This window comes from Lynx canadensis, chromosome X (assembly GCF_007474595.2).
Source record: "Lynx canadensis isolate LIC74 chromosome X, mLynCan4.pri.v2, whole genome shotgun sequence".
In the NCBI taxonomy this organism is placed as follows: Eukaryota; Metazoa; Chordata; class Mammalia; order Carnivora; family Felidae; genus Lynx; species Lynx canadensis.
Window position 1 is genome coordinate 14286617 of NC_044321.2, and position 22987 is coordinate 14309603.

The window sequence follows — 22987 nt, forward strand, 5'->3', positions numbered from 1 at the left end:
GCACAAACTTCCAGTTATAAGATAAACAAGTCCTTGGAGATGTAATGTACAGCATACTGATTATGGTTACTAATACTATATCGTATATTTGTAAGCCACTAAGAGAGCAAATCTTAAAAGTTCGCATCACAGGAAAAAAATTCTTTGTAGCTATGTGTGGTGATGGATGCTAACTAGACTTACTGTGATGAACATTTTGCAATATATACAAATATTGAATCACTACGTCGTACACCCGAAACTAATGTTATATGTCAATTGTACCTCAATCGATAACAAAAAAGAAACAAAACGTTGAGAAACACTGATCTAAACCCATTAAAAAACAACACAAAACAAACACACGTTAAAGAAACTCAAAAATAAAGGCTACTCTTTTAAAATATTTTAAATTACTTCTTTGAAATAATAGGGTAAATTAAGAATGCTTTAGAATCTGCACAGTCTCATCAAGATTTTTAAAAATGGAGAACAACTGTAATGTTGAGTTAATGAACAAGTTGATGGAAAGAATAAAAGGCAATGCTTTGGGCACTTTGGCATTCAAATGCTTGGATTCAGAAAGATACAATCACAATTCAAATCATTCTGTACAGGTTTGATAGCAGTACCTCTATTTCCAACATACATGGTTTCGGAATAGAGAATAATAGAGAAAGCATGGGGAGTCAGGGGATCTGGATTAAATTTGGCTCTGCCCCTTTCTGGGACTGTGACTAACTTAAAGAGCGCCGGACTGTAAAGTGAGTGGAAAACAACTCCACCAGCCAGCCATGACCCCCTCTCAGGCTGGTCCAGACAACCTGTCTAAAGCCAGCATCTGGCATTGTAATGCCAGACACATTGTAACACCTTGCACATTCATTTCCCATCCAGGCAAGAAGTATTTACTGAGCCCCCTATGTGCCAGGTCCTGTGCTAGATGCATCCAGTCTGCAGACAAATAAACAAGCAATCTCAAGGGTAAGGGCCATCAGTGAAGTTAACACATTGATTATAGGCACCAACCCGTATTCATTTGTTGAGCAAATGGACCTTTACATGTTTATGTAAATGACCAAAAATAACCCGTCAAGCAAACTCCTGCAAACTTTGAACACAGGACACAGTGAAAGTAGACGAGGTAACATGAAATTCACTCAGAGAACATTTTCCTCCTTTTCTTAGAGAAGTTCTTTAGCTCCTGGCTTCTGGAAATTTCCACCAAACTCTTCATACATTCTCAGCAAGTTGTCTTTCCAAACCTTCCCTCTAGGCATCTAGAGGGAGGAAGTCAGTCAACCACACGGTCTAAAGCCTGGGGTCCGGCAGGTCTTGAATAGCATAGTGCTCTCAATGGCCTCTCTTCTCCCATCTAGGGCCAGGGACCTCAACCCAGGTGCCTGAGAAAAGAAGATGGAAAGTTGTGGTTTTGTTAGGATGCTTTGTGTAAACCCCCAGTGTGTAAACCTTTTTTATTATATAGTGCCGGCTAGGAAAGGGGAAAAAAATATACCAAACCTAAGTCTGCCAGCTTCCAAAGCACGACACAACGCATTAAAGGTTTAGTGTCACGAACAATCAGGTCCTTGTCGTCTACCCATTTGCTAGCACAGTTTCCACAAATAACAGGCAAGCTCTAAATTTTCAGAAAACATTTTGGCAGCACAGGATGGGCCAGCTTTCTGGCGGTCTCTCTAAGGAAATGACTGCAAATGTTTTTTGGTGTGAACAGCCTTAAGTATTTTAAACCCTTGGTAAATAGACTTGCCAACAGTCCCAAATATGTTTTACTATTTCTGAATTGGACATTCAGGATTCTTTTAGGGGGAGTTTTTCCAACAAATATCTCAATAAATGAGTTATCCTAATACCCTTTCTTACATGTTGATGACTTTGGAAAACTTTGTAAATGTGAAACAAACTTTAGCAGCCAAAATTGCAAAGGTTGAGACAAATAAACATTTCCTAGAAAGCATACTATAAAGACAACATGGCTATTGAGGCTTCCAGGAATAATACACACCCACAGTTTTTACTATATGAGAATACTGATTTCTAAATCAAAGTTTTGAGTAACCAGCAGAACTTACTAACTGAAATGATTCTAGACTTCTTTCAGCCTAGTTATCCTGAAGGATGTTTGCTCTAAACCTGCCTCCCAAAATGGTAGCCACTCGCCACATGTAGCTATTTCAATTTCAGTCTCAATTCATTAAAATGAAATAAAACATAAAATTCAATCCCTTAGTCATACTAGCCTCATTTCAAACGCTACACAACTGCTTGTGGCTAGTGGCTGTCATATTGGACAATGCAGAACATTTCCATCTCGAAGAAAGTCATACAGAACAAAGTGGTTCTAAATTCTTTTTTTTTAATTTTTTTAACGTTTATTTATTTTTGAGACATAGAGAGACAGAGCATGAACAGGGGAGGGTCAGAGAGAGGGAGACACAGAATCTGAAACGGGCTCCAGGCTCTGAGCTGTCAGCACAGAGCCCGACGCGGGGCTCGAACTCACGGACCGCGAGATCATGACCTGAGCCGAAGCTGGCCGCTTAACTGACTGAGCCACCCAGGCGCCCCTAAATTCTTTTTTTTAAATGTTTATTTATTTTTGAGAGAGAGAGAGAGACAGCGCATGAGCGGGGAAGGGGCAGAGAGAGGGGGAGACACAGAATCCAAAGCAGGCTCCATGCTCTGAGCTGTCAGCACAGAGCCCGACACGGGGCTCGAACTCACAAACTGTGAGATCATGACCTGAGCCAAGGCCGGACGCTCAACAGACTGAGCCACCCAGGCGCCCCTGTTCTAAACTCTTACTGCTCAAAGGATGGGCTAGCAACCTTAGCAGCATCCAAGCAGCTTGTTAAGAACACAGAATCGGGGCGCCTGGGTGGCGCAGTTGGTTAAGCCTCCAACTTCAGCCATGTCACGATCTCGCGGTCCGTGGGTTAGAGCCCCGCGTCGGGCTCTGGGCTGATGGCTCAGAGCCTGGAGCCTGTTTCCGATTCTGTGTCTCCCTCTCTCTCTGCCCCTCCCCCGTTCATGCTCTGTCTCTCTCTGTCCCAAAAATAAATAAAAAACGTTGAAAAAAAAAAAAAAGAACACAGAATCTCATGACCCCCCTCAAACCCACTTCATCAGAATCTTCATTTTTACAAGAGGCCCAGGCAACTTGTGTGCATATTAAAGTTTGAGGAGCACTGGTCTAAATCAGTGTTTTCCAGATTGGCTTGATCATAAGAATTACCTAGTATACTCATTAACCATTCAGAGTCCAGGGCTTTGCCCTTGACCTACTAAATTTGACTCCTAAGAGCAGGTGTATAGGAATCTGTATGTTAAACAATCACTCTAGGTGATTCTTAGTACTTTGGAATTGGGCACTGGTCTGTTTTTAAAACTCTCCAGGATTCTGATGGGCAGCCGAGGTTAAGAACCACTGCTATAAATGATTTGATCTCAAAACTGCTTCTGGTCTTAAACTTTGAGTATTAGAGTTTTAAACAGAGGTAAAATGAAATGACATTATACGTATGGGGCGCCTGGGTGGCTCAGTCGGTTAAGCATTTGACTTCAGCTCAGGCTGTGATCTCATAGTTCGTGGGTTCGAGCCCTGCATTGGGTTCTGTGCTGACAGCTCGGAGCCTGGAGCCTGCTTCCGATTCTGTGTCTCCCTCTCTTCCCGCCCGTCCCCCGCTCGTGCTATGTCTCTCTCTCTCTAGGCTGTTTAACTAGGCTGTTTAAATAAACATTAAAATTTAAAAAAATGATACTATAAGTAAATCTAACAGTTTATGCACCTTAGAAACTCAGCTAAAGATCTCCTTATTCTATATTCCATGAGCTAAAACAAGTATTGATATAAGGTTTGGGCTGAGTATTTTGCCAATTTGTAGCTTATACAATCAGACAGAATTCTAAACAGTATTTTTCTGTTTTTGCTATGTTTTATCTATTTTTTAAGTGTTGGCTTTCTGAATAAAATGTTTACATCCTTGAGGATAAAAATGAGGTTTTCTCATTTTCTGAACCCTATAACTCCTACCATTAAATACACACTTGTTGACTCTAGCCAATAATAAGACCCAGATAAAACACAACCACAGTATTTTAACAGCAACAGCAGCAGATAAGAAACCCCCAGACAAAAGACCACCTACCCATGAAGAAATACTAGTCCTATAAAGATAAGAACGGATAACAAAAAGAGAAGTGGCAAAATATGCTATTAATAAGGAAGTGTCCAGAATCAGAAAACAAAAAGTAAGTGGTTGGTTCCCAGATACTAATTTTATTGTCATGCTTTATAACTTAACTTTTATTAGATGCCTAGGGTAGAAAACAGGAAAGATTTAAAATTAATTAATTATCCAACCTAAAACATTTAAAAAAGGGGGGCACCTGGGTGGTTCAGTAGGTTAAATGTCCAACTCTTGATTTCAGCTCAGGTCACAATCTCATGGTTTGTGGGTTTGAATCCCACATCAGGCAGCACAGAGCCTGCTTAGTTAGGATTCTCCCCCTCTCTCTCTGCTCCTCCTCCACTCAGGCTTTCTCTCTCTCTTAAAATAAGTAAATACTTTTTAAAAAGTTTTAAAAATAAAGAATAAATCCAAGGAAAGCAGAAGGAAAGAAAAAATAAAAGCAAGTGAGAATATCAATGAAATAAAAAAAGAATAGACTAGCAAAGCTGAAAGTTGGTTCTTGAAAAAAAAGGAAACATACTTAGAAATGATTCTCATATTCAATCAATTTTCCTCAGATTAATCTGTAGATTCAGGGCAATTCCAATCAAAATTCCAATAAGGTTCCTTTCCTGATAAGCTGACTCTAAACTTTGTATCAGGGTTTCTTACCCTTGTATGTTAATGCTGACATTTGGGGCCAAATAATTTTTTGTCCTGGGGAGTTGTGCTGTATTGCATTGGAGGATGTCTTACAGCATCCCTGGCCTCCACCTACTATATACCAGTAGAAACCTATTTCCCCACCTCAAGTTGTGACGATCAAAAATGACTATAGACACTGCCAATGTCCCCAGGGGAGAAGGTGATAATATCGTTCCCAGATGAGAACAACAGCTTTGTAACTTTAAAAGGAAGGAACCAAAAATAGCCAGAATACTTCTGAAGTAGAACAGATTGGTCTCCCAGATCTCAGGACTAATTATGAAGTTATAGTAATTAGGACAATGATATGGTACTAGAATAGACCAGCGAGCCCAGATATAGTCCTCCCGAATTACAAACTAAGAGAAGGTATTTGCAATCGAGACAACTAGAATATATAAAGAACTCCTACAAATGAATAAGAACATATGTTAACTAACCAGAATTTAAATAAAAATTTGAAAAAGAAAACAAAAAAACAAAAAAACAAATGAATAAAAACAACACAAGCAACCAAACAGGAAAATGGACAAAAGATATTGTTATAGACTAAAGGTTTGTATCCTCCCCAAATTCATATGTTGAAATAATAACCCTCAGTGTGATGATATTAGGATATGGAGACTCTGGGAGGTGACTGGGTAATGAGGGTGGAGCCCTCATGAATGAGATTAGCGCCTTTATAAAAAAGACCCCAGGGGCGCCTGGGTGGCTCAATCAGTTGAGCATCTGACTCTTGATTTCAGCTGGGTCAGGATAGACCAAGACCACCGCCCCCACTCCCACCCTCACCTCCACCCCCGCCCCCGCTTCAGGCTCTGCACGGACAGCATGGGGCTACTTGGGATTCTCTCCCTCCCTCTCTTTCTCTGCCCCTCCCCGGCTCACTTACACTTGCGTGTGCATGCGCGTGCGTGCTCTCTCTCTCTCTCTCTCTCTCACACACACACACACACACACACACACACACAAAATAAATAAATAAACACTGGGGGAGGAAAAAAAGGAAACAGGAAGCAAGTTCTCACCAGACACTAAATCTGCCATCACCTTGATCTTGGACTTCTCAGACCCCAGAACCATGAGAAATAAATTTCTGTTGTTTATAAGCCATCCAGTCTACAGTATTCTGTTATAGCAGCCTTGGGGCACTAAGACAGGCATAAATGGACACTTCACAGAAAACACGTATGATCAACTGACATGTTAATAGATGTTAAACACCAATAATGATTAAGGAAATTCAAATCACAAGACCACAATGAGATGCTATTTCACACCTATTAGTTGGCAAAAATTTTAAAGTCTGGCTACCAAGTGTGGGAAAGGATATACATCAAGAGAATCTCTTATATATTGCTGTTAGGAGAGTGTACTGATATAATCATCTTAGAAAATAGTTTGACCTTATATCATGAAGTTGAACAGTCACATGCTCTATGATCCAGTAATTCTACTCCTAAATCCATCACAGAGAAACTCTTATACAAGTATCTTAGGAGACATGTACATGTATGGCCATAGTAGCATTGTTCACAATATCAAAAATCTGAAAACAACCTAAATATTCATTGACAGAAGAGTAGATTTGATCAACTGCAGTATATTCATACAACGGATTATTATACCCCATCAAAATAAATAAACTACAACAACACATACCAATAAGGACAAAGCTTAGCAATATAATACTAAGTAGATCAAGGCTGCAAATATTCCCTATAACTTGATACCCTTTTTATTTATGTATTTACTTATTTACAATTTTTTTAATATTTATTTTTGAAAGAGAGAGAGAGAGAGAGACAGAGGGTGAGTGGGGGAGGGGCAGAGAGAGGGAGACACAGAATCCCAAGCAGGCTCCAGGCCCTGAGCTGTCAGCACAGACCCCAACGTAGGACTCGAACACAAAAACCGTGAGATCATGACCTCAGCCGAAGTCTGACGCTTAATCGACTGAGCCATCCAGGCGCACCTTGATACCCTTTTCAAAAGTTAAAAACAGAGGCGCCTGGGTGGCTCAGTCTGTTAAGCGTCTGACTTTTGGTTTGTGAGATCAAGCCCCGCTCCAGGGCTTATCAATGAATTCTACCTTGGCCACTGCCCTTCGTTTCTGGTTCTAGTAACTTTCACAGTATGTGAAAGAAAATGTCTTTTCTTTGGCTTGGGGTCCTTGAACCAGGGAACTGTCCCCAAACTGCAGCTAATAGATTGAGCCTTGTAAGTTCTTCTTGAATATGCTCGCTGACGCTACATATGCGCACTTTCAAATTACCGTGACTTGTTGAGGATGCCGACTACATCGTCCTGGGTCCCCTATTCCCTGTTTCTGTTAGACTCACCATAATTGTTCTTGGACCTTAAACCCCTTCATATGTCCACCCTTCTTGTTGTTCCAGCTCACCCAAGCTAGGGAGGAGTCAGTTCCAGGCCCCACCTTGCGACCAGCCAGGTATTACTGCCCCTGCCCCCATGAAAACTAGGATACGACTGTAGATGCTAGAACAAGTGTGGGTCAAGAGTGCACAGAGAGCTAAGCAAATGAAGAGAGGGATTTCTTTCTAGACAAAAGGATGCACTTGGGAAGACTTCATGCGGAAGCTCCAAAGGGCTTTTTTAGGCAAGAGCACAAAAGTGAAGAAATTGGTGAGGTGCATAAGAGCAAATCAGTCCACTTGGCTGGAGCAAAGCACAGAGAGCAGAGTGTGTCGGTTAAACAGGCTGATTCCGTTTCCTAGAGGACCTTGAATGACAATCAATGGAGCCTGGGTATTGCTCACTAGAAAATGGGGAGTCACTACAGGTTTTTCAGAATGACATGATCAGAGCTGCCCTTCTTCAGTTTATGGAATATGTGTACAATTTATGGAACGGGCGGACAGTTTATGGAACAGGTGTACAGTTTATAAACTGGAGGCCCGTAATGAGTACCCAACTTAAAGCAGTCCTAATGGGAAGGGATGGGGCGGGGGGGGACAATTACACGAGTTGTAGAAGAGACAAAATTAAAAGATAGGCTGTCATAACCAATACTTACCTCTTTTTTGGTTTCACTATTCATAGATGACTTTGAGACTTGCAGTCCAGGACGATGGCACTGTGTTTGACAGCAATAAGGAATTCGGGTAATTAGGGTTCTGGTCACCAATTTCAATGTGGGTGGGTAGATTCCCCCCACACCAACCAGCTGGGTATCCTACAGTTTAACTCGATTCTGACACGACCTACCTGGAGACAGCATTGATTCCACAGGTTAAGGGTTCAGTCCTACAAGACTGCCCATTCCCCACACTTCAGATGCCACTCACAAATCCAGATTATCACCTGTGCTTCGGACCGACCGGCCACAAACCAGAGGTCCCAACGACCACCTCCCATTCGGGGTGCCAAATGCAAGTCCAGGTTGTCACCTGCATTTCTGATCGACTGGCTATAAATCAAAGGTTCCCAGGACCCCCTCCTGGGTTCAGTTAATTTGCTAGAGCGGCTGGCGAACTCCGGAAACATTTTACTTACTAGGTTGTCAGTGTATTACAAAAGGACGTAACTCGGGAACAGCCCGATGGAATAGATACACGAGGCCAGGCATGGGGAAACACAGGGCTTCCCTGCCCTCTCCAGGGCACCACTGTTCCCGCACTTCCTCACCAAACGGGAAGATCTCTGAACCCAGTCCCTTCGGGTTTTTATGGAGGATTCATTATACAGGCATGATTGATTCAGTCACCGGCCGTGGATGCAACTTCCAACCCTTCTCCCCTCCCCGGAGGTTTGTGGGGGGGTGGGTATCCCAAGTTCCAACTCTCTAATCATAGGTTGGTTCCCCTAGCAACCAGCCCCCATTTCAGTTACCTAAGGGCTTTCCAAAAGCCGCTCATTAACATAACTAAAGACACCTTTGTGGCTCTTATCACAGGAAATTCCAAGGGCTTTAGGAGCTCTGTGCCAGGAACTGGTGGAAGACCAAATATATATCTCTTATTATAAATCGCAGTATGACAGCTGGAGGAGGTAGTGGAGGAAAATCAGAGCCAGCTTACAACTGATCATGCTAAGCTGGAATCCTAGAGAAAGGTACAAATGGAGATATAAATTTCAAAGTCATGGATTTGGGGGGAGATTTATAAGGGAGAGGTATACAGAAAGCGAGGATTAGATCAAAAGCAGAATCCGGGTGCAGGCAGGAAACAGGAACCACACCAGTGATCCTAACAGTGAAAACTGAATATAAAGGGTTGTTAACCAAGCGAAGGGTGGTTAACTACTGAAATGTAGAGACCTCAAAGTCGTAACAGAAATAACTACTGAGGGAAGGGGCTACCACTTGCAGGGCTGAGGGAAAAGTGAACAAAGAAGTACCTTGGAAAATTCGAGGAGCCTCCCAACTCCCGCCCCGGCAAAGCTGAGATTCAGACCTCTGGATAGATGGGGCCACTGCTGCAGGAACTCATTATCCACCGCAAGACTGAGAAAGAAACCCACTGGAGGCAGCTCCGCAGAACTGTCAAGAGGAGCCCACCCCACAGAGAACACCGAAGGGACCGGTAGCTCACCGAGCCAGTCAAGCCAATCACAGCAATGGGAAGATGAAACGAATGAGCAAACAGGAAGCAGAAAAGTCCTCCAGCGCCCCCTATTGGCAGAGCCTAACATCGAGCCCGCTGCCAAAGGAGGAACTGTGGTTTGTAGAGACGGGCTCCAATTTTACAAAGTGGGAAAAAGAAGGGTGGGTTTGAAGCCCGGAGTCAATAAATTAATAACCGGGACATTGGTGGGGCGCCTGTGTGGCTCAGTTGGGTAAGCGGTTAAGTGTGTGACTCTTGATTTCAGCTCAGGTCATGATCTCATGGTTGGTGGGTTCCAGCCATGGTTGGGCTCTGTGCCGACAGCGTGGAGCCGGCTTGGGATTCTCCTTCTCTCCTTCTCTCTATGCCTCTCCTTTGCTCGTGCTCTCTCTCAAAATAAAAATAAACATTAAAAAATATATATCTGGGACATTGGTATTCATCTAAACTTAGAGGATGGGAAAAAGAGACGCTGGGCAAGAAACAAGATAAACTCGAAATTGCAAGTATGACGCATCCACCAATCAAAGTCCTAGAAACTCCACCGTATTTAGGTGACTAGGAGGTTATCAGAGATATCTGGGGTTTTTTCTTTCTAATTTTTTTTTTAAGGCAAAACTAATCTATAGTTCCAGCAGTTAACCTTGGGAGATGGGATACTGACTGGGAACACAAGAGGGACTTTAGAGGTGCTAGAAACATCCTGTGTATTGATCTGGGTCGTGGTAACACAGGTGTAGACATAAGTAAAAATTAATCAAGCTGTACACTTAAGATTTGTGCACTTTATGTATATTATATCTCAATTTTAAAAATCTTTTAATGACATTTGTTTCAATGCTGTATGTTAACTATACTGGAATTAAAACAACATAAATTTTAAAAAATTGAAAGCACACTTGAAACTGAAACTAATAATGTTGTACGTTAACTATACTGGAATTGAAATAAAATGATTTTAAAAAATAACATTTGTTTCTAAATTTAGAAGATAATTTTTTACCTTCCCTGAGTAACTTTGAAGAATAAAGAAAAGAGGACTTCTAATTTCTGCAGTGATAGGCCATGATATTTGGACCAATTCTCCTTATGAAAACAACTACAAAGCCTGAATAAAATATTGTTTTTAAAACTTCATGAAAACAAACAGACAAACTTCATAAAAACATCGAAAAGCCGACAGGATTTTAAGAATCAGGTGAAAATTTAAGAGAAATCAAGTAGACAGAGGGGTAAACAGGGCACTTTTTGCTGCTTTTGCCCTAAGAAAAAAAGCATTCTGTAAAACACTAAGTTGCAGAATCAGGCTTTGGTTTTGAAAGCCAAAGTAGAGGAGTCCAATAGGAGACCTTGACCACACTGAACTGGGACAAAAGTGAACCAGAAGTCAACCTGCCACTGCTTTTACCTCTGCAGGAATGCTTGCCTGGACTCAGAAAGAATAGCAGGGAAAAGAGAGGGACGCCTGGGTGGCTCAGTCCATTGAGCTTCTGACTTTTGGTTTCAGCTCAGGTTGTGATCTCATGGTTCGTGAGTTCGAAGCCTGCATCTGGTCCGACATCTAGCCCTGCGTTGGGCTCCTCACTGACAGTCTGGAGCCTGCTTGGGATTCTTTCTCTCTCCATCTCTCTTTGCCCCTCCCCTGCTTTCGTGCTCATGCTTTCTCTCTCTCTCTCTCTCTCTCTCAAAATAAATAAACTTTTTTTTGAAGGGACAAAAAAGGGGCGCCTGGGTGGCTCAGTCGGTTAAGCATCCGACTTTGGCTCAGGTCATGATCTCACAGTCCGTGAGTTCGAGCCCCGCGTCGGACTATGTGCTGACAGCTCGGAGCCTGGAGCCTGCTTCGGATTCTGTGTCTCCCTCTCTCTCTGCCCCTCCCCCACTCATGTTCTCCCTCCCTTTCTCTCTCTATCTGTCTCAAAAATAAATAAACGTTAATGAATGAATGAATGAATGAATGAATGAATACATAAAGAGATGTTGGCTGGGACGCCTGGGGTGGCTCAGTCAGTTAAGCACCTGATTTCGGCTCTTACAGTTCATGAATTCAAGTCCCTCATCAGGTGAGCTCGTGCCCTGCTTCAGCAAAACACAAGCCCTGCTTCCGGTGAGCCCCACTTCTTGCTCTCTTTCCCTCCCTCTCTCTCTCTCTCTTTCTGCCCCTCATAGGATTTTCTCTCTCTCTCTTTCTCCTCCTCTCTCTCTCTCTCCTCCTCTCTCTCTCTGCCCCTCCTACACTTACACCCTCTCTCTCTCAAAAAAAAAATTGGCTGAAAATCTTTCAGACCTGTTGAAAGATAACAACCCACAGATTCTAAAATATCAGTGAATCTTAAGTGAGATAAAAGAAATTCAAAGCAGTCACATCATAGCAAAACTTCAGAAAACCAAAGACAAAGGAAATCTGAAAAGTAGCAAAGAAAAGGAAATAGACCATTTCAAAGGAGTAATGACTAGATTCATAGGTGAATTTTCAACAAACAAACAAACGAAAACCCGGAAGGCAGATTTTTTCACTATGCTGAAATAAAGTAACAGCCAACCTAAAATTCTATGCCTGTTAAAAATATTCTTCAAGATTGAAGACAAACAAAAACTGAGAGAATGAGTTTCTGTAAGACCTGCACTAAATACTAAAGTGAGTTCTCCAGACAAAAGAAAAATGATCCCAGGGGCACCTGGCTGGGTCAGTTGGTAGAGCCTGCCACTCTTGATCTCAGAGTCATGAGTTCAAGCCCTACATTGGGCACAGAGAATAGTTTAAAAAAAAAAAAGATTCCAGAAGGAAGATCAGAGACACAAAAAAGATTACAGGCTAATGAAATGGTAAATACACGGGTAAATCTAAATGAATATTGGTTGCATGTAACAGTATTATAATGTCGTATGGGACACATACATCTGTGCTACTTAGCTTGGGCTGCCATAATAAAATACCACAGACTGGGGGTGAGGGGGCTTAAACTGCAAAAATTTATTTCTCACAGTTCTGGAGGCTGGAAGCCTGAGGTCAGGATGCCAGCATGATTGGGTTCTGGTGGAGTCTAGGCCCTCTTCCTGGTTTGAGGATGGCCTCCTTCTTGCTATGTGCTCACATGGCAGGGGAGAAGCTCTGGGGCCTCTTCTTCTTAAAAGGGTAATAATCATATCATGGGGGCTCCATCCTTATGACCTCATCTAAACCTAATTACTTCCTAAAGGTGCCATCTCCTAATACCATTATACTGGGGAGTTAAGTCTTCCATATGTGAATTTGAGGAGGACACCAAATATCCAGTATGCATGTACACACACACACACACACACACACACAAATATATATATATAGAGAGAGAGAGAGAGAGACAGGGGCACCCGGGTGGCTCAGACGGTTAAGGGTCTGACTCTTGATTTTGGCTCAGGTCATGATCTCACAATTCATGAGTTCGAGCCCCATGTCAGGCTGTGAGCTGACAGTGTGAAGCCTGCTTAGGATCCTCTCTCTTTTCTGCTCCCTCTCTCTCTCTGTCAAAAAAATAAAGAAAGAAATTTTTAAAAAAGACAGAGACAGACAGAAACAAGAAAATAAAAATATACAAAACAAAGACATGCAAGTAGGATGACTGTATTATTTTGTATACAACCCAGAAATGCTTGAGAGTGAAAGGCGGAGATATTAATAATTACACAGGGACAACAGGCGTAAACCGGGATGTTGCTGGGCAAACCAGAGTATTTAACCATCGTGAATATAAATCGAGAAGTAGGTAAGTAGAATTAAAGTATTCTAAGTGCCATGAACTTCCAGGAAAAAGGGAAAAGTATGATAAATTTTTGTGGGTGTTGTAAATGGTATATTTACTTAAATTTCACTTTCTGTTTTTGTTTTTAAATATAAACATACTAAACAGTCATTAACCTCATTAGCAATAAGGGAAATGCAAATTAAAGTCACAGTGGGATACCACTACAAACCCTCCAAATTGGCAACAAATTTAATGTGCAGTCTTTTCAAAGAACGCCAATCCAAAAAAATGACAATATCAGCTTTTGACAATAATGTGGATCACAGGAAGACTCATACACTGCTGGTGGGACTATAAATGGGTAGAAATGCTTTAGGAAACAGTTTGGCATTATCTAATAAAGTTGAAGGCAAACACAGCCTGAGGTCAGCACTTCTTTATGTATATACTCTGGAAAAACTGGCACATGAACATTGTAAACAAGATAAATGTTTAAGAATGTTCATGGCAACATGATTTGTCATAGTGCCCAAATGAAAACCCCGAGTGCATCTATGGTAAAATGGAAATACATACTGTGGAATATTTATTCAATGGAATGAATATGCTATAGCAATAAAATACACAGCTCCACACTGTGACATAGATGAAATCTCAAAAACATAATGTTAAACAAGAGAAGAGAAAGAGCAAGAGAGTGTGTTTGTGTGTGTCTGTGTGCGTGTGTGTGTGTGTGTGTGTGTGTGAGAGAGAGGGGGGGGTGGGGAGAGAGAGAGAACCCAAACAGTATGATTCCATTCAGCCAATACTCAAACGCAGGATGCAAACCCAGCGGTAAAACAGAAACAAAGAAACGTGACAAACAAGGACTTGATTATCAGGAATTAGGAGTTACATCTGGGGAGGAGATTGAGGTTCGTGGTCAAGGGGGTTGCCTGTGAAAAACTTCCATGAGGTTCTATTTTATTGATGTAGATGGCAGTCACACTGTATTTGTTGGTCTTTTTTTGACTTTGAAATAGAAAGCACATATGTATGAGCCACATTTTTGTATGTAGGTTATATTTCATTATTTTATTAAGGTAAATATGGGCAAGTACAAAAAAGAGAGAAAATATTGTGTATAATCCACCACTTGGGAATATACATAGTTTTGCATTTTAAGAGATTTCCTTCCTGTTCTTTTTCTCTTTTCCTGGACATAAACACCCTTTCTGTTTTCTGTGTTTTTACAAAATTGAGATTATACCATACAACTTATAAAATTGAGACCAAAATTGTTTTCTTTCTCTTTATTAACATTTAACCCTGATCTTATTGGAATTCTTTGAAAGGCCAATGTCCCATAGAGGTAGAGCCAGAAGACATTGTATGGGAGGTTGTCGGTGTGATTGCAAGGTACTGGACAAAACAGTTTACTTTGCTCTTTCAAGAGGCTTAGCAAACCCAATATCTTTTAGAATAAGTATGACTAACATACCATATCTTTGGGTTAAACAGGACTTTGTGGGCACATCTAATCATTGACCCAACAAAATATGCTGAAACCCGGTGCATTTGTAGAATGGTGAAAAGCTAATCGAGAGTGGAGTGCTGGACATGTAGGAAGTGGCAGAAAATTAGTATGAAATAGTGGATGAGGCCACGTTGTGGACAGTTTTCCAATGCCAATAATACCGGATTTGGATTTATCCTAAAGGTAAGAGGTAGCCAGCAGAGGTTGTGTTTTTTTCTCCTTAAGAAATTTAAAATAAAATTTTTATTTTAGAATAGTTTCAGGTCTACATAAAAGTTGTGAAGATAGGGGCACCTGGCTCAGTCGACAGAGCATGCGACTCTTGATCTTGGGGCCGTGGGTTCGAGCACCACGTTGGGCATGGAGCCTACTTAAAAAAAAGTTGTGAAGATAGTAGAGTTCTCACATACCCCATACCTAGCTTTCCCTATTGCTGACAGCTCACATTGGTTTAGCACACTTATCACAACTAAAGAATCACTATTGATATATTGGTTTGTTAGGATTACCTTAGTTTTTACCCAATGTCTTTTTCTTGTCCCAAGAACCCATCCCGAATACCAGATTACATTTAGTCATCATGTCTCCTTCAGGCCCAACTGTCTGTGACAGTTTTCCAGACTTTCCGTGTTTTTGATAACTTTGACAGTCTTGAGGAGCACTGGTCAGGTATTTTGTAGAATGTCCCTCAATTGGAATTTGTCTTGTGTTTTTCTTTCTTTTTTTTTTAATTAAACATTTTTTAATGTTTATTTATTTTTGAGAGAGAGAACGCAAGCAGGGGAGGGGCAGAGAGAGAGAGGCAGACGCAGAATCCAAAGCAGGCTCCAGGCTCCAAGCTGTCAGCACAGAGCCCCATGTGGGCTCGAACCCATGAACCGTGAGATCCTGACCTGAGCCGAAGTTAGACGCTTAACTGACTGAGTCGCCTGGGCGCCCCATCGTCTTGTGTTTTTCTCACGAAGATAGATGTTATGCGTTTCTGTGAAGAACACAGGGGTAAAATACCATTGCTACCACATCATATTAAGGGAACATGCTATCAACATGACTTATCACTGGTGATGTTAAACTTGATCACCTGGCTGAGATAGTGTTTGCCAGGTTTCTCCACTGTAAAGTTACTCCCCTCACTCCTGGCCCCACAATTTCCATACTCTTCTCTTTGGAAAGAAGTCAGTGCAGCCCACCCTCAAGAGGCATGTGTACGTGTGTGTGTGTGTGTGTGTGTGTGTGTGTATTAAGCTTCACCTCCCTAAGGCTGGAGTGTCTACATAAATTATTTGGAATTCTTCCGCGTGGGAAATTTGTCTTTTTTCTAGGGAAGGTTTTTAATCAAGGAAATTGGACTGCTAGATTTGGTTTGGGGAGGGAACCTGACGTCGGTGTGAAGAATGGGCTACAGAAGGACATGGGGCACCTGGATGGCTCAGTTGGTTAAGCGTCTGACTCTTGATTTCGGCTCAGGTTTGATCTCATGGTTCATGGGATCAGGCTCTGCGCTGGCAGCATGAAGCCTGCTTGGGATTCTCTCTCTCTCCCTCTCCCTCTGTCCCGCCCCAACTTGTGCGCGCTCTCTCTCTCTCTCAAAATAAATAAATAAACATTAAAATATTAAAAAAAAAAAAAAAGGGGAAAGACAGGTGACCAAAAGATCAGAAAAGATGCTGTGGGACAAACTAGGCCAGAGATGAAGATCTGGATGATACCAAGTAACCTCAGGGAATTTTTAGGGAGGAGCTTTGATCACAGCTAGAGTTAAAATGTTGGCAGTTCTAAATCGGCACCTGGAAGGTGAAGCCATAGGAGGGGCTGAGATTATCCAAGGAGAACACAGAGTTGAAGAAGAAAAAAGGAACAAGGGAAGAAATTCTGGGAATACCAGTTATGTGGAACAATATATGCCAAGTTCCAAATCAAGAGATGAATCATTTTGGAAGATTCATGCCTTTGCCTGCACCAGTTCAAGAAATGGCTAATAATCAAGGACATATTTTGGTACTGCTTTCTCCCTTTTTGTAATTTAGTACACTTTTTCATGTAGATATTACAAAGGGACAGGGTTCATCCAAAAATGTATGAAGCATGCCAGTGTAATCTTTGTATATATTCTTAGAGTATGAGTAAATATATATATATATATATATATATATATATATATATATGGGTTTTTTTTTTCAAGTTAGAACAAATACTATTGTTCAGAGCAGGAGTTTAAAAAAAATTCAAAGTTGGAGGGGCACCTGGGTGGCTCAGTCGGCTGAGTGACCGACTTCAGCTCAGGTCATGATCTCACAGTTCATGAGTTTGAGCCCCGCGTCGGGCTCTGTTCTGACAGCTCGGAGCTTAGAGCCTGCTTCCGATTCTGTGTCTCCCTCTCTGTCTGCCCCTAACCCACTCACATTCTGTCTCTGTCTCTCTCAAAAATAAATAAACATTTAAAAAAAATTCAAAGTTGGAGATTTAAGAGTAGACTTTGTTTTTTAAGCGATTCCTTTAATAAATTTTAAATTGTGCAATATTTATGGGGTGTCTGGGTGGCTCAGTTGGTTAAGTGTCCGACTCTTGATTTCATCTCAGGTCATGAACTCATGGGCCGTGAATTTGAGCCCCATGTCAGGCCCTGTGCTAATGGTGCAGAGCCTGCTTGGGATTCTCTGTCTCCCTCTCTCTCTGCCCCTCTTCTGCTTATGTTCTGTCCCTCTCTTTCTCTCTCAAAAATAATTAAATAAACATTTAAAATAATAATAAATAAATCATGCAATGTTTAAGATATAGATCATGGAACAGAATAGAGAACCCAGAAATAGAGCCGCAAACATATGGCCAACTAATCTTTGACAAAGCAGGAAAGAATATTCAACGGAAAAAAGTCTCTTCAGCAAATGGTATTGGTAAAACAGGACAATGACATGCAGAAGAACTAACCTGGACCACGTTCTTACACCATACCCAAAAATAAACTCAAAATGGATGAAAGATCTAAACATAAGACAGGAAGTCATCAAAATCCTAGAGAAGAAAATAGGCAACAATCTCTATGACCTCGGCTACAGCAACTTCTTACTTGACGTGTCTCCAGAGGCAAGGGAAGCAAAAGCAAAAATGAACTACTGGAACCTCATCAAGATAAAAAGCTTCTGAACAGCAAGGGAAACTATCAGCAAAACTAAAAGGCAAATGACAGAATGGGAGAAGATATTTGCAAACGACATATCAGATAAAGTGTTAGTATCCAAAATCTATAAAAAACTTACCAAACTCAACATCCCAAAAACAAATTAATCCAGGGAAGAAATGGGCAAAAGACATGAATAGACACTTCCAAAGAAGGCATACAGATGGCTAACAGACACATGAAAAAATGTTCAACATCACTCATCACCAGAGAAATACAAATTAAAACCACAATGAGATACCACCTTACACCTGTCTGAATGGCTAAAATTAACAACACAAGCAACAACAGATGTTGGTGAAGATGTGGAGAAAGGGAAACCCTTTTGCACGGCTTATGGGAATGCAAACTGGTGCAGCCACTCTGGAAAACAGTATGGAAATTTCTCAAAAAACTAAAAATAGAACTACCATACGACCCAGCAATGGCACTACTAGGCATCTATCCACGGGATACAGGGGTGCTGTTTCGAAGGGACACATGCACCCCCATGTTTATAGCAGCACTATCAGCAATAGCCAAAGTATGGAAAGAGCCCAAATGGCCATCGATGGATGAATGGATAAAGAAGATGTGGTATATATATATATATATATACACACACACACACACACACACACACACAATGGAATATTACTTGGCAATCAAAAAGAATGAAATCTTGCCATTTGCACCACATGGATGGAACTGGTATATTATGCTAAGCAAAATAAGTCAGTCAGAGAAAAACAAGTATGATATGATTTCACTCATATGTGGAATTTAAGATACAAAACAGATGAACATAGGGGAAGGGAGGCAAAAATAATATAAAAACAGAGAGGGAGACCAACCATAAGAGACTCTTAAATATGGAGAACAAGCTGAGGGTCTCTAGCGGGGTGCTGGGTGGGGGGTGGGTTAAGGGTGAGGGGCAATAAGGAGGGTACTTGTTGGGACGAGCACTGGGTGTTATATGTAAATGATGCATCACTACATTCTACTCCTGAAATCATTAATACATTATACGTTAACTAATTTGGATTTAAATTGAAAAGAAATAAATAAACAAATAAAAATTTTTTAAGGATTCTGTAAAATGGGGGGATGGAGAACCTACCTGCCCATCAAAAGATAGTTGAAAGGCTGAAAAGAAACAGATGAATGAATCTGCTTAAAAAAATGCAAAACACTGGGAAAAATAACACATTATTATTATGGAAAACATTCTGCGAGCATATTAGAGAAAAGAATAAGGACTGGAATACCAAGAAGAGAAAGGTAAGAAAATCTCAGCTTTTCATATTTCTTCATCCATTCCATTTATGGAGCACAACTGTGGTGGAGCATTGTTGGGGGTGAGGAACTCGGAGTTTTGAAAGGAAGGTAAGCGAGTCAACTGATGCAAAGAGAGGGAAGGACAGTCTACTAGGAGAAAAGTGACCAAATCTTCCCGGGAAAGTAAAAGTTGGCTTCTCAGAGGAGGTGACATTTGAACTGGGTCTTGATTGGGGCACCTGGGTGGCTCAGTCGATTAAGCGTCTGACTTTGGTTCAGGTCATGATCTTGCAGTCCGTGAGTTCAAGCCCCACGTTGGGCTCAGTGCTGACAGCTCAGAGCCTGGAGCCTGTTTCAGATTCTGTGTCTCCCTCTCTCTCTCTGCCCCTCCCCTGCTCGTGTTTTGTCCCTCTCTGTCTCAAAAATGAATAAATGTTTAAAAAATTTTTTTAAAAAATGAACTGGATCTTGATAGATGAATTGGAGTTTGCAGGCGAAAAATTTCAGGCAAGAGACAAAGCTGCTATAGCCCCAGTAAAGGACCGAGGAGGGGAAACGTACAAATATATCATGGAGCTCTGCAAGACAGGGCAAGATGAGTTTGGGAACTTGTGAGGCATTCAATGAACATGCAAATGACTTGTCTCATTAGTATGTAAATGAGTGCTTTCTTTAAAAAAGCTCCTTTTGTAAAATGAAGTCTAATTAGTTTCAAAATTCTGTACATGTGGCAGACTCCAGGCAGGAAGGATTACTGACAGGGGCTATTTTTATAACTAATTTCTATTATGGTTTTTCACATTAAAAAAAAATCCTTAGAATAGTTAAAATGATAAGGATTTTGATGAATGGTAAAAACTTAAAAGTCACATCTTGATCAGATTAATATCGTGCTATTTTTTTCAAGTTAAAAGATGTTATATTTCATTTTCCCAGTTTTAAAAAAAATGCATTAGGCAAGTCTTAGCAATCAAGCCACCCCTCTTTTTCTAGCTACAAAGTTAACTTCACTTAAAGCTTTCACTCATACAGATACCGTCTTAATTGTCTGAAGGCACTGAAAAACATTTTTCCAAAAGCAACTCAAAAGTTGCTTCAAAGTCAGACTCTTCTGCTCCTTAAATTCTAACGGTGGGGAAGAGTTTGCCCACCTGTCAGAATAAAAGCAAAGCTGGGGCGCCTTGGTAGCTCAGTTGGTTAAGCGTCTCTGACTCCGGCTCAGATCTCATGGCTCGTGGATTCGAGCCGGGCGTCAGGCTTTGTGCTGACAGCTCAGAGCCTGGAACCTGCTTCGGATTCTGTGTCTCCCTCTCTCTCTATCTGCCCTTCCCCCCACCCCTCAAAAATAAAATAACATTAAAAAAAAAAAGAATAAAAGCAAAGCTAACATTTGGTTGCATTCAATTAAATACAACAACTTGGAGATACCTCACTTCCATAGTCTGATGAAGGTGGCTAGAGATTAATCAAAATTAACATGGAAAGGGGCCCCTGGCTGGCTCAGTAGGTAGAGCATGAGACTCTTGATCTTGGGGGGTTGTAGGTTCGAGCCCCATGTTGAGTGTAGAGATTACTTAAAAACATAAAACAAAACAAAATTAACATGTAAAGACTCCCAAATCCAGACCCAAAAAAAGGAAAGAAGTATTATTAGAAATTCACCAGGATCTAGAACCCATGAAAAGGTTGGCTGACAGAATGTGTCCCAGGATCCAACATCAGGGTGTCATTTGAGACGGACTGATTTGTCTGTTTGTTTGTTTGTTTGTTTGTTTATTGGTAATCTCTGTGCCCTGTGTGGGATTTGAACTCGATCCTGAGATCAAGAGTCACATAGTCTACCGACTGAGCCAGCCAGGCACCCCAAGACCGACTGATTTTAAAGATTACAATCTCTTCTCAACCTAAAATGTATAGAAAAAATTCTAGTAAACCTGGGAACTGTAACATGTGCATTGAGATTTTGTAATGACAGATGCAAGCAGACAGTGGACCTTAGGGATTCTTTAACAGAAGAGGAGGGTTGAATCTCAGAACTAGAATTTAGTAACACCAGTTAGAGATTTATACGAGGGCACATTTCCCAGCTGGGGGTTTACCTGAAACACAGGAGACACACGGGTCCTTGCTACTTCCCCAGATGCCTGGGACTTGGCTGCACCAGCTGCAGTGGTGGGGGACTCAATTGGTATTCTTCCATAGCAAGGAGTGTTCAAGCAAGAAGCCAGTTCGGTCTTCATGGTAACACGGAGGGGGTGTTACTAGTCACGTAATGAAGGGATGCAGCTTTTCATACAGAATTTTAAAAATCGCAATAATACCAGTTAGAGATAACACCTCACTAGATATGAAATATTCTTTAAAACTATATAAGTGGGGGCACCTGGGTGGCTCTGTCTGTTAAGCGTCCAACTTCGGCTCAGGTCATGTTCTCATCGCTCGTGAATGCAAGCCCATCGGGCTCTGGGCTGTCAGCACGGAGCCGGCTTTGAATCCTCTGTCCCCCCCTCCCCGCCCTCCCTGTCTCTCTGCCCCTTCCCTGGTTGTCCTTTCTCTCCTCTCTCTCTTTCTCAAAACAAAAAACAGTGAAGGCTGTTCTTTAAAAAATAAATAAATAGGGGCACCTGGGTGGCTCAGTCGGTTGAGCATCCGACTTCGGCTCAGGTCATGATCTCTTGGTCTGTGAGTTTGAGCCCCACGTTGGGCTCTGTGCTGACAGCTCGGAGCCTGGAGCCTGCTTCAGATTCTGTGTCTCCCTCTGTCTCTGCCCCTTCCCCACTCATGCTCTGTCTCAGAAAAAAATAAACATTAAAAAAATTTTTTAATAAACAAATAATAAATAATAAATAATAAAACTATACAAATAAAATAATATGGTACTGATGAAAAAACCAGATCAATGAAACTGAATGGGGAATTTGAATATAGACTTATTTATATGAGTAGTTAATGTATGATAAAGGTAGTATTTCAAATCAGTGGGCAAAGGATAGCTTGGTCAGTTAGAAGGGTTGGAACAATTGGTTATCCAGTAGGGAAAAAGGACCCATGCTTTATGATAAACAAAAAGGAATTCCAGATGGATTAAGGGTGTAACTGTAAAAAAAATCTCTAAAAATATTAAAAGAAGATACATAAGGGATTGTGTTTATAAACCTGCTACAGAGTCACTCATCCTAAGCAAGAAAAAAGTTCACAAACCATCAAGGGAAATATTTGTAATTTTGACTAAGTAAAAATTAAAACCTGCTGTCCCATTTTAAAAGACACTATAAGTTTATTTTTTTATTTTCATTAAAAAATTTTTTAAGTTTATTTATTTTAGAGAGAGAGAGAGCAGGGGAGGGGTAGAAAGAGAGGGAGAGAGAGAATCCCAGGCAAGCTCTCTGCACCATTAGCATAGAGCCTTGAACCCACGAACTATTAGATCATGACCTGAGCCGACACCAAGAGTTGGACGTGTAACCAACTGAGCCACCCAGGCACCCCAAAAAGACAATACAAATTTAAAGACAGGCAGTAGATTGGGCTCTGAGGTGACAGCCTGGAGCCTGCTTTGGATTCTGTGTCTCTCTCTCTTTCTGCCCCTTCCTCTGCTCATGCTCTGTGTCTCTCTCTGTCAAAAATAAACATTGGGGTGCCTGGGTGGCTCAGTCAGTTAAGCATCCAACTTCGGCTCAGGTCATGATCTCCCAGTTCGTGAGTTCGAGCCCCTCATTAGGCTCTGTACTGTCAGCTCGGAGCCTGCTTCAGATCCTGTCTCCCTCCCTCTGCTTCTCCCCTGCTGGCACTCACACACTCTCTCCCAACAATGAATTAAAAAAAAAAAAAAAAAAAAAAAAAAGACCGGCAGTAGAGCAGTAAAAAAT

General features: G+C 41.4%; 1 protein-coding gene across 1 annotated transcript in view; it reads right to left on the minus strand.

Moving 5' to 3' along the window:
- Window positions 1-419: 419 nt before the first annotated feature.
- Window positions 420-22987, minus strand: part of LOC115507739 — a 36746-nt gene continuing 14178 nt past the window's right edge. Inside the window, exons 2-4 of the mRNA XM_030306203.1 lie at window positions 9237-9425; window positions 7915-7974; window positions 420-1382 (exon numbers count right to left, since the gene is read on the minus strand). Coding sequence (XP_030162063.1) covers window positions 1278-1382; window positions 7915-7974; window positions 9237-9425 — 354 coding nt within the window. The 3' untranslated portion in view covers window positions 420-1277. The remainder of the gene's footprint in view (window positions 1383-7914; window positions 7975-9236; window positions 9426-22987) is intronic.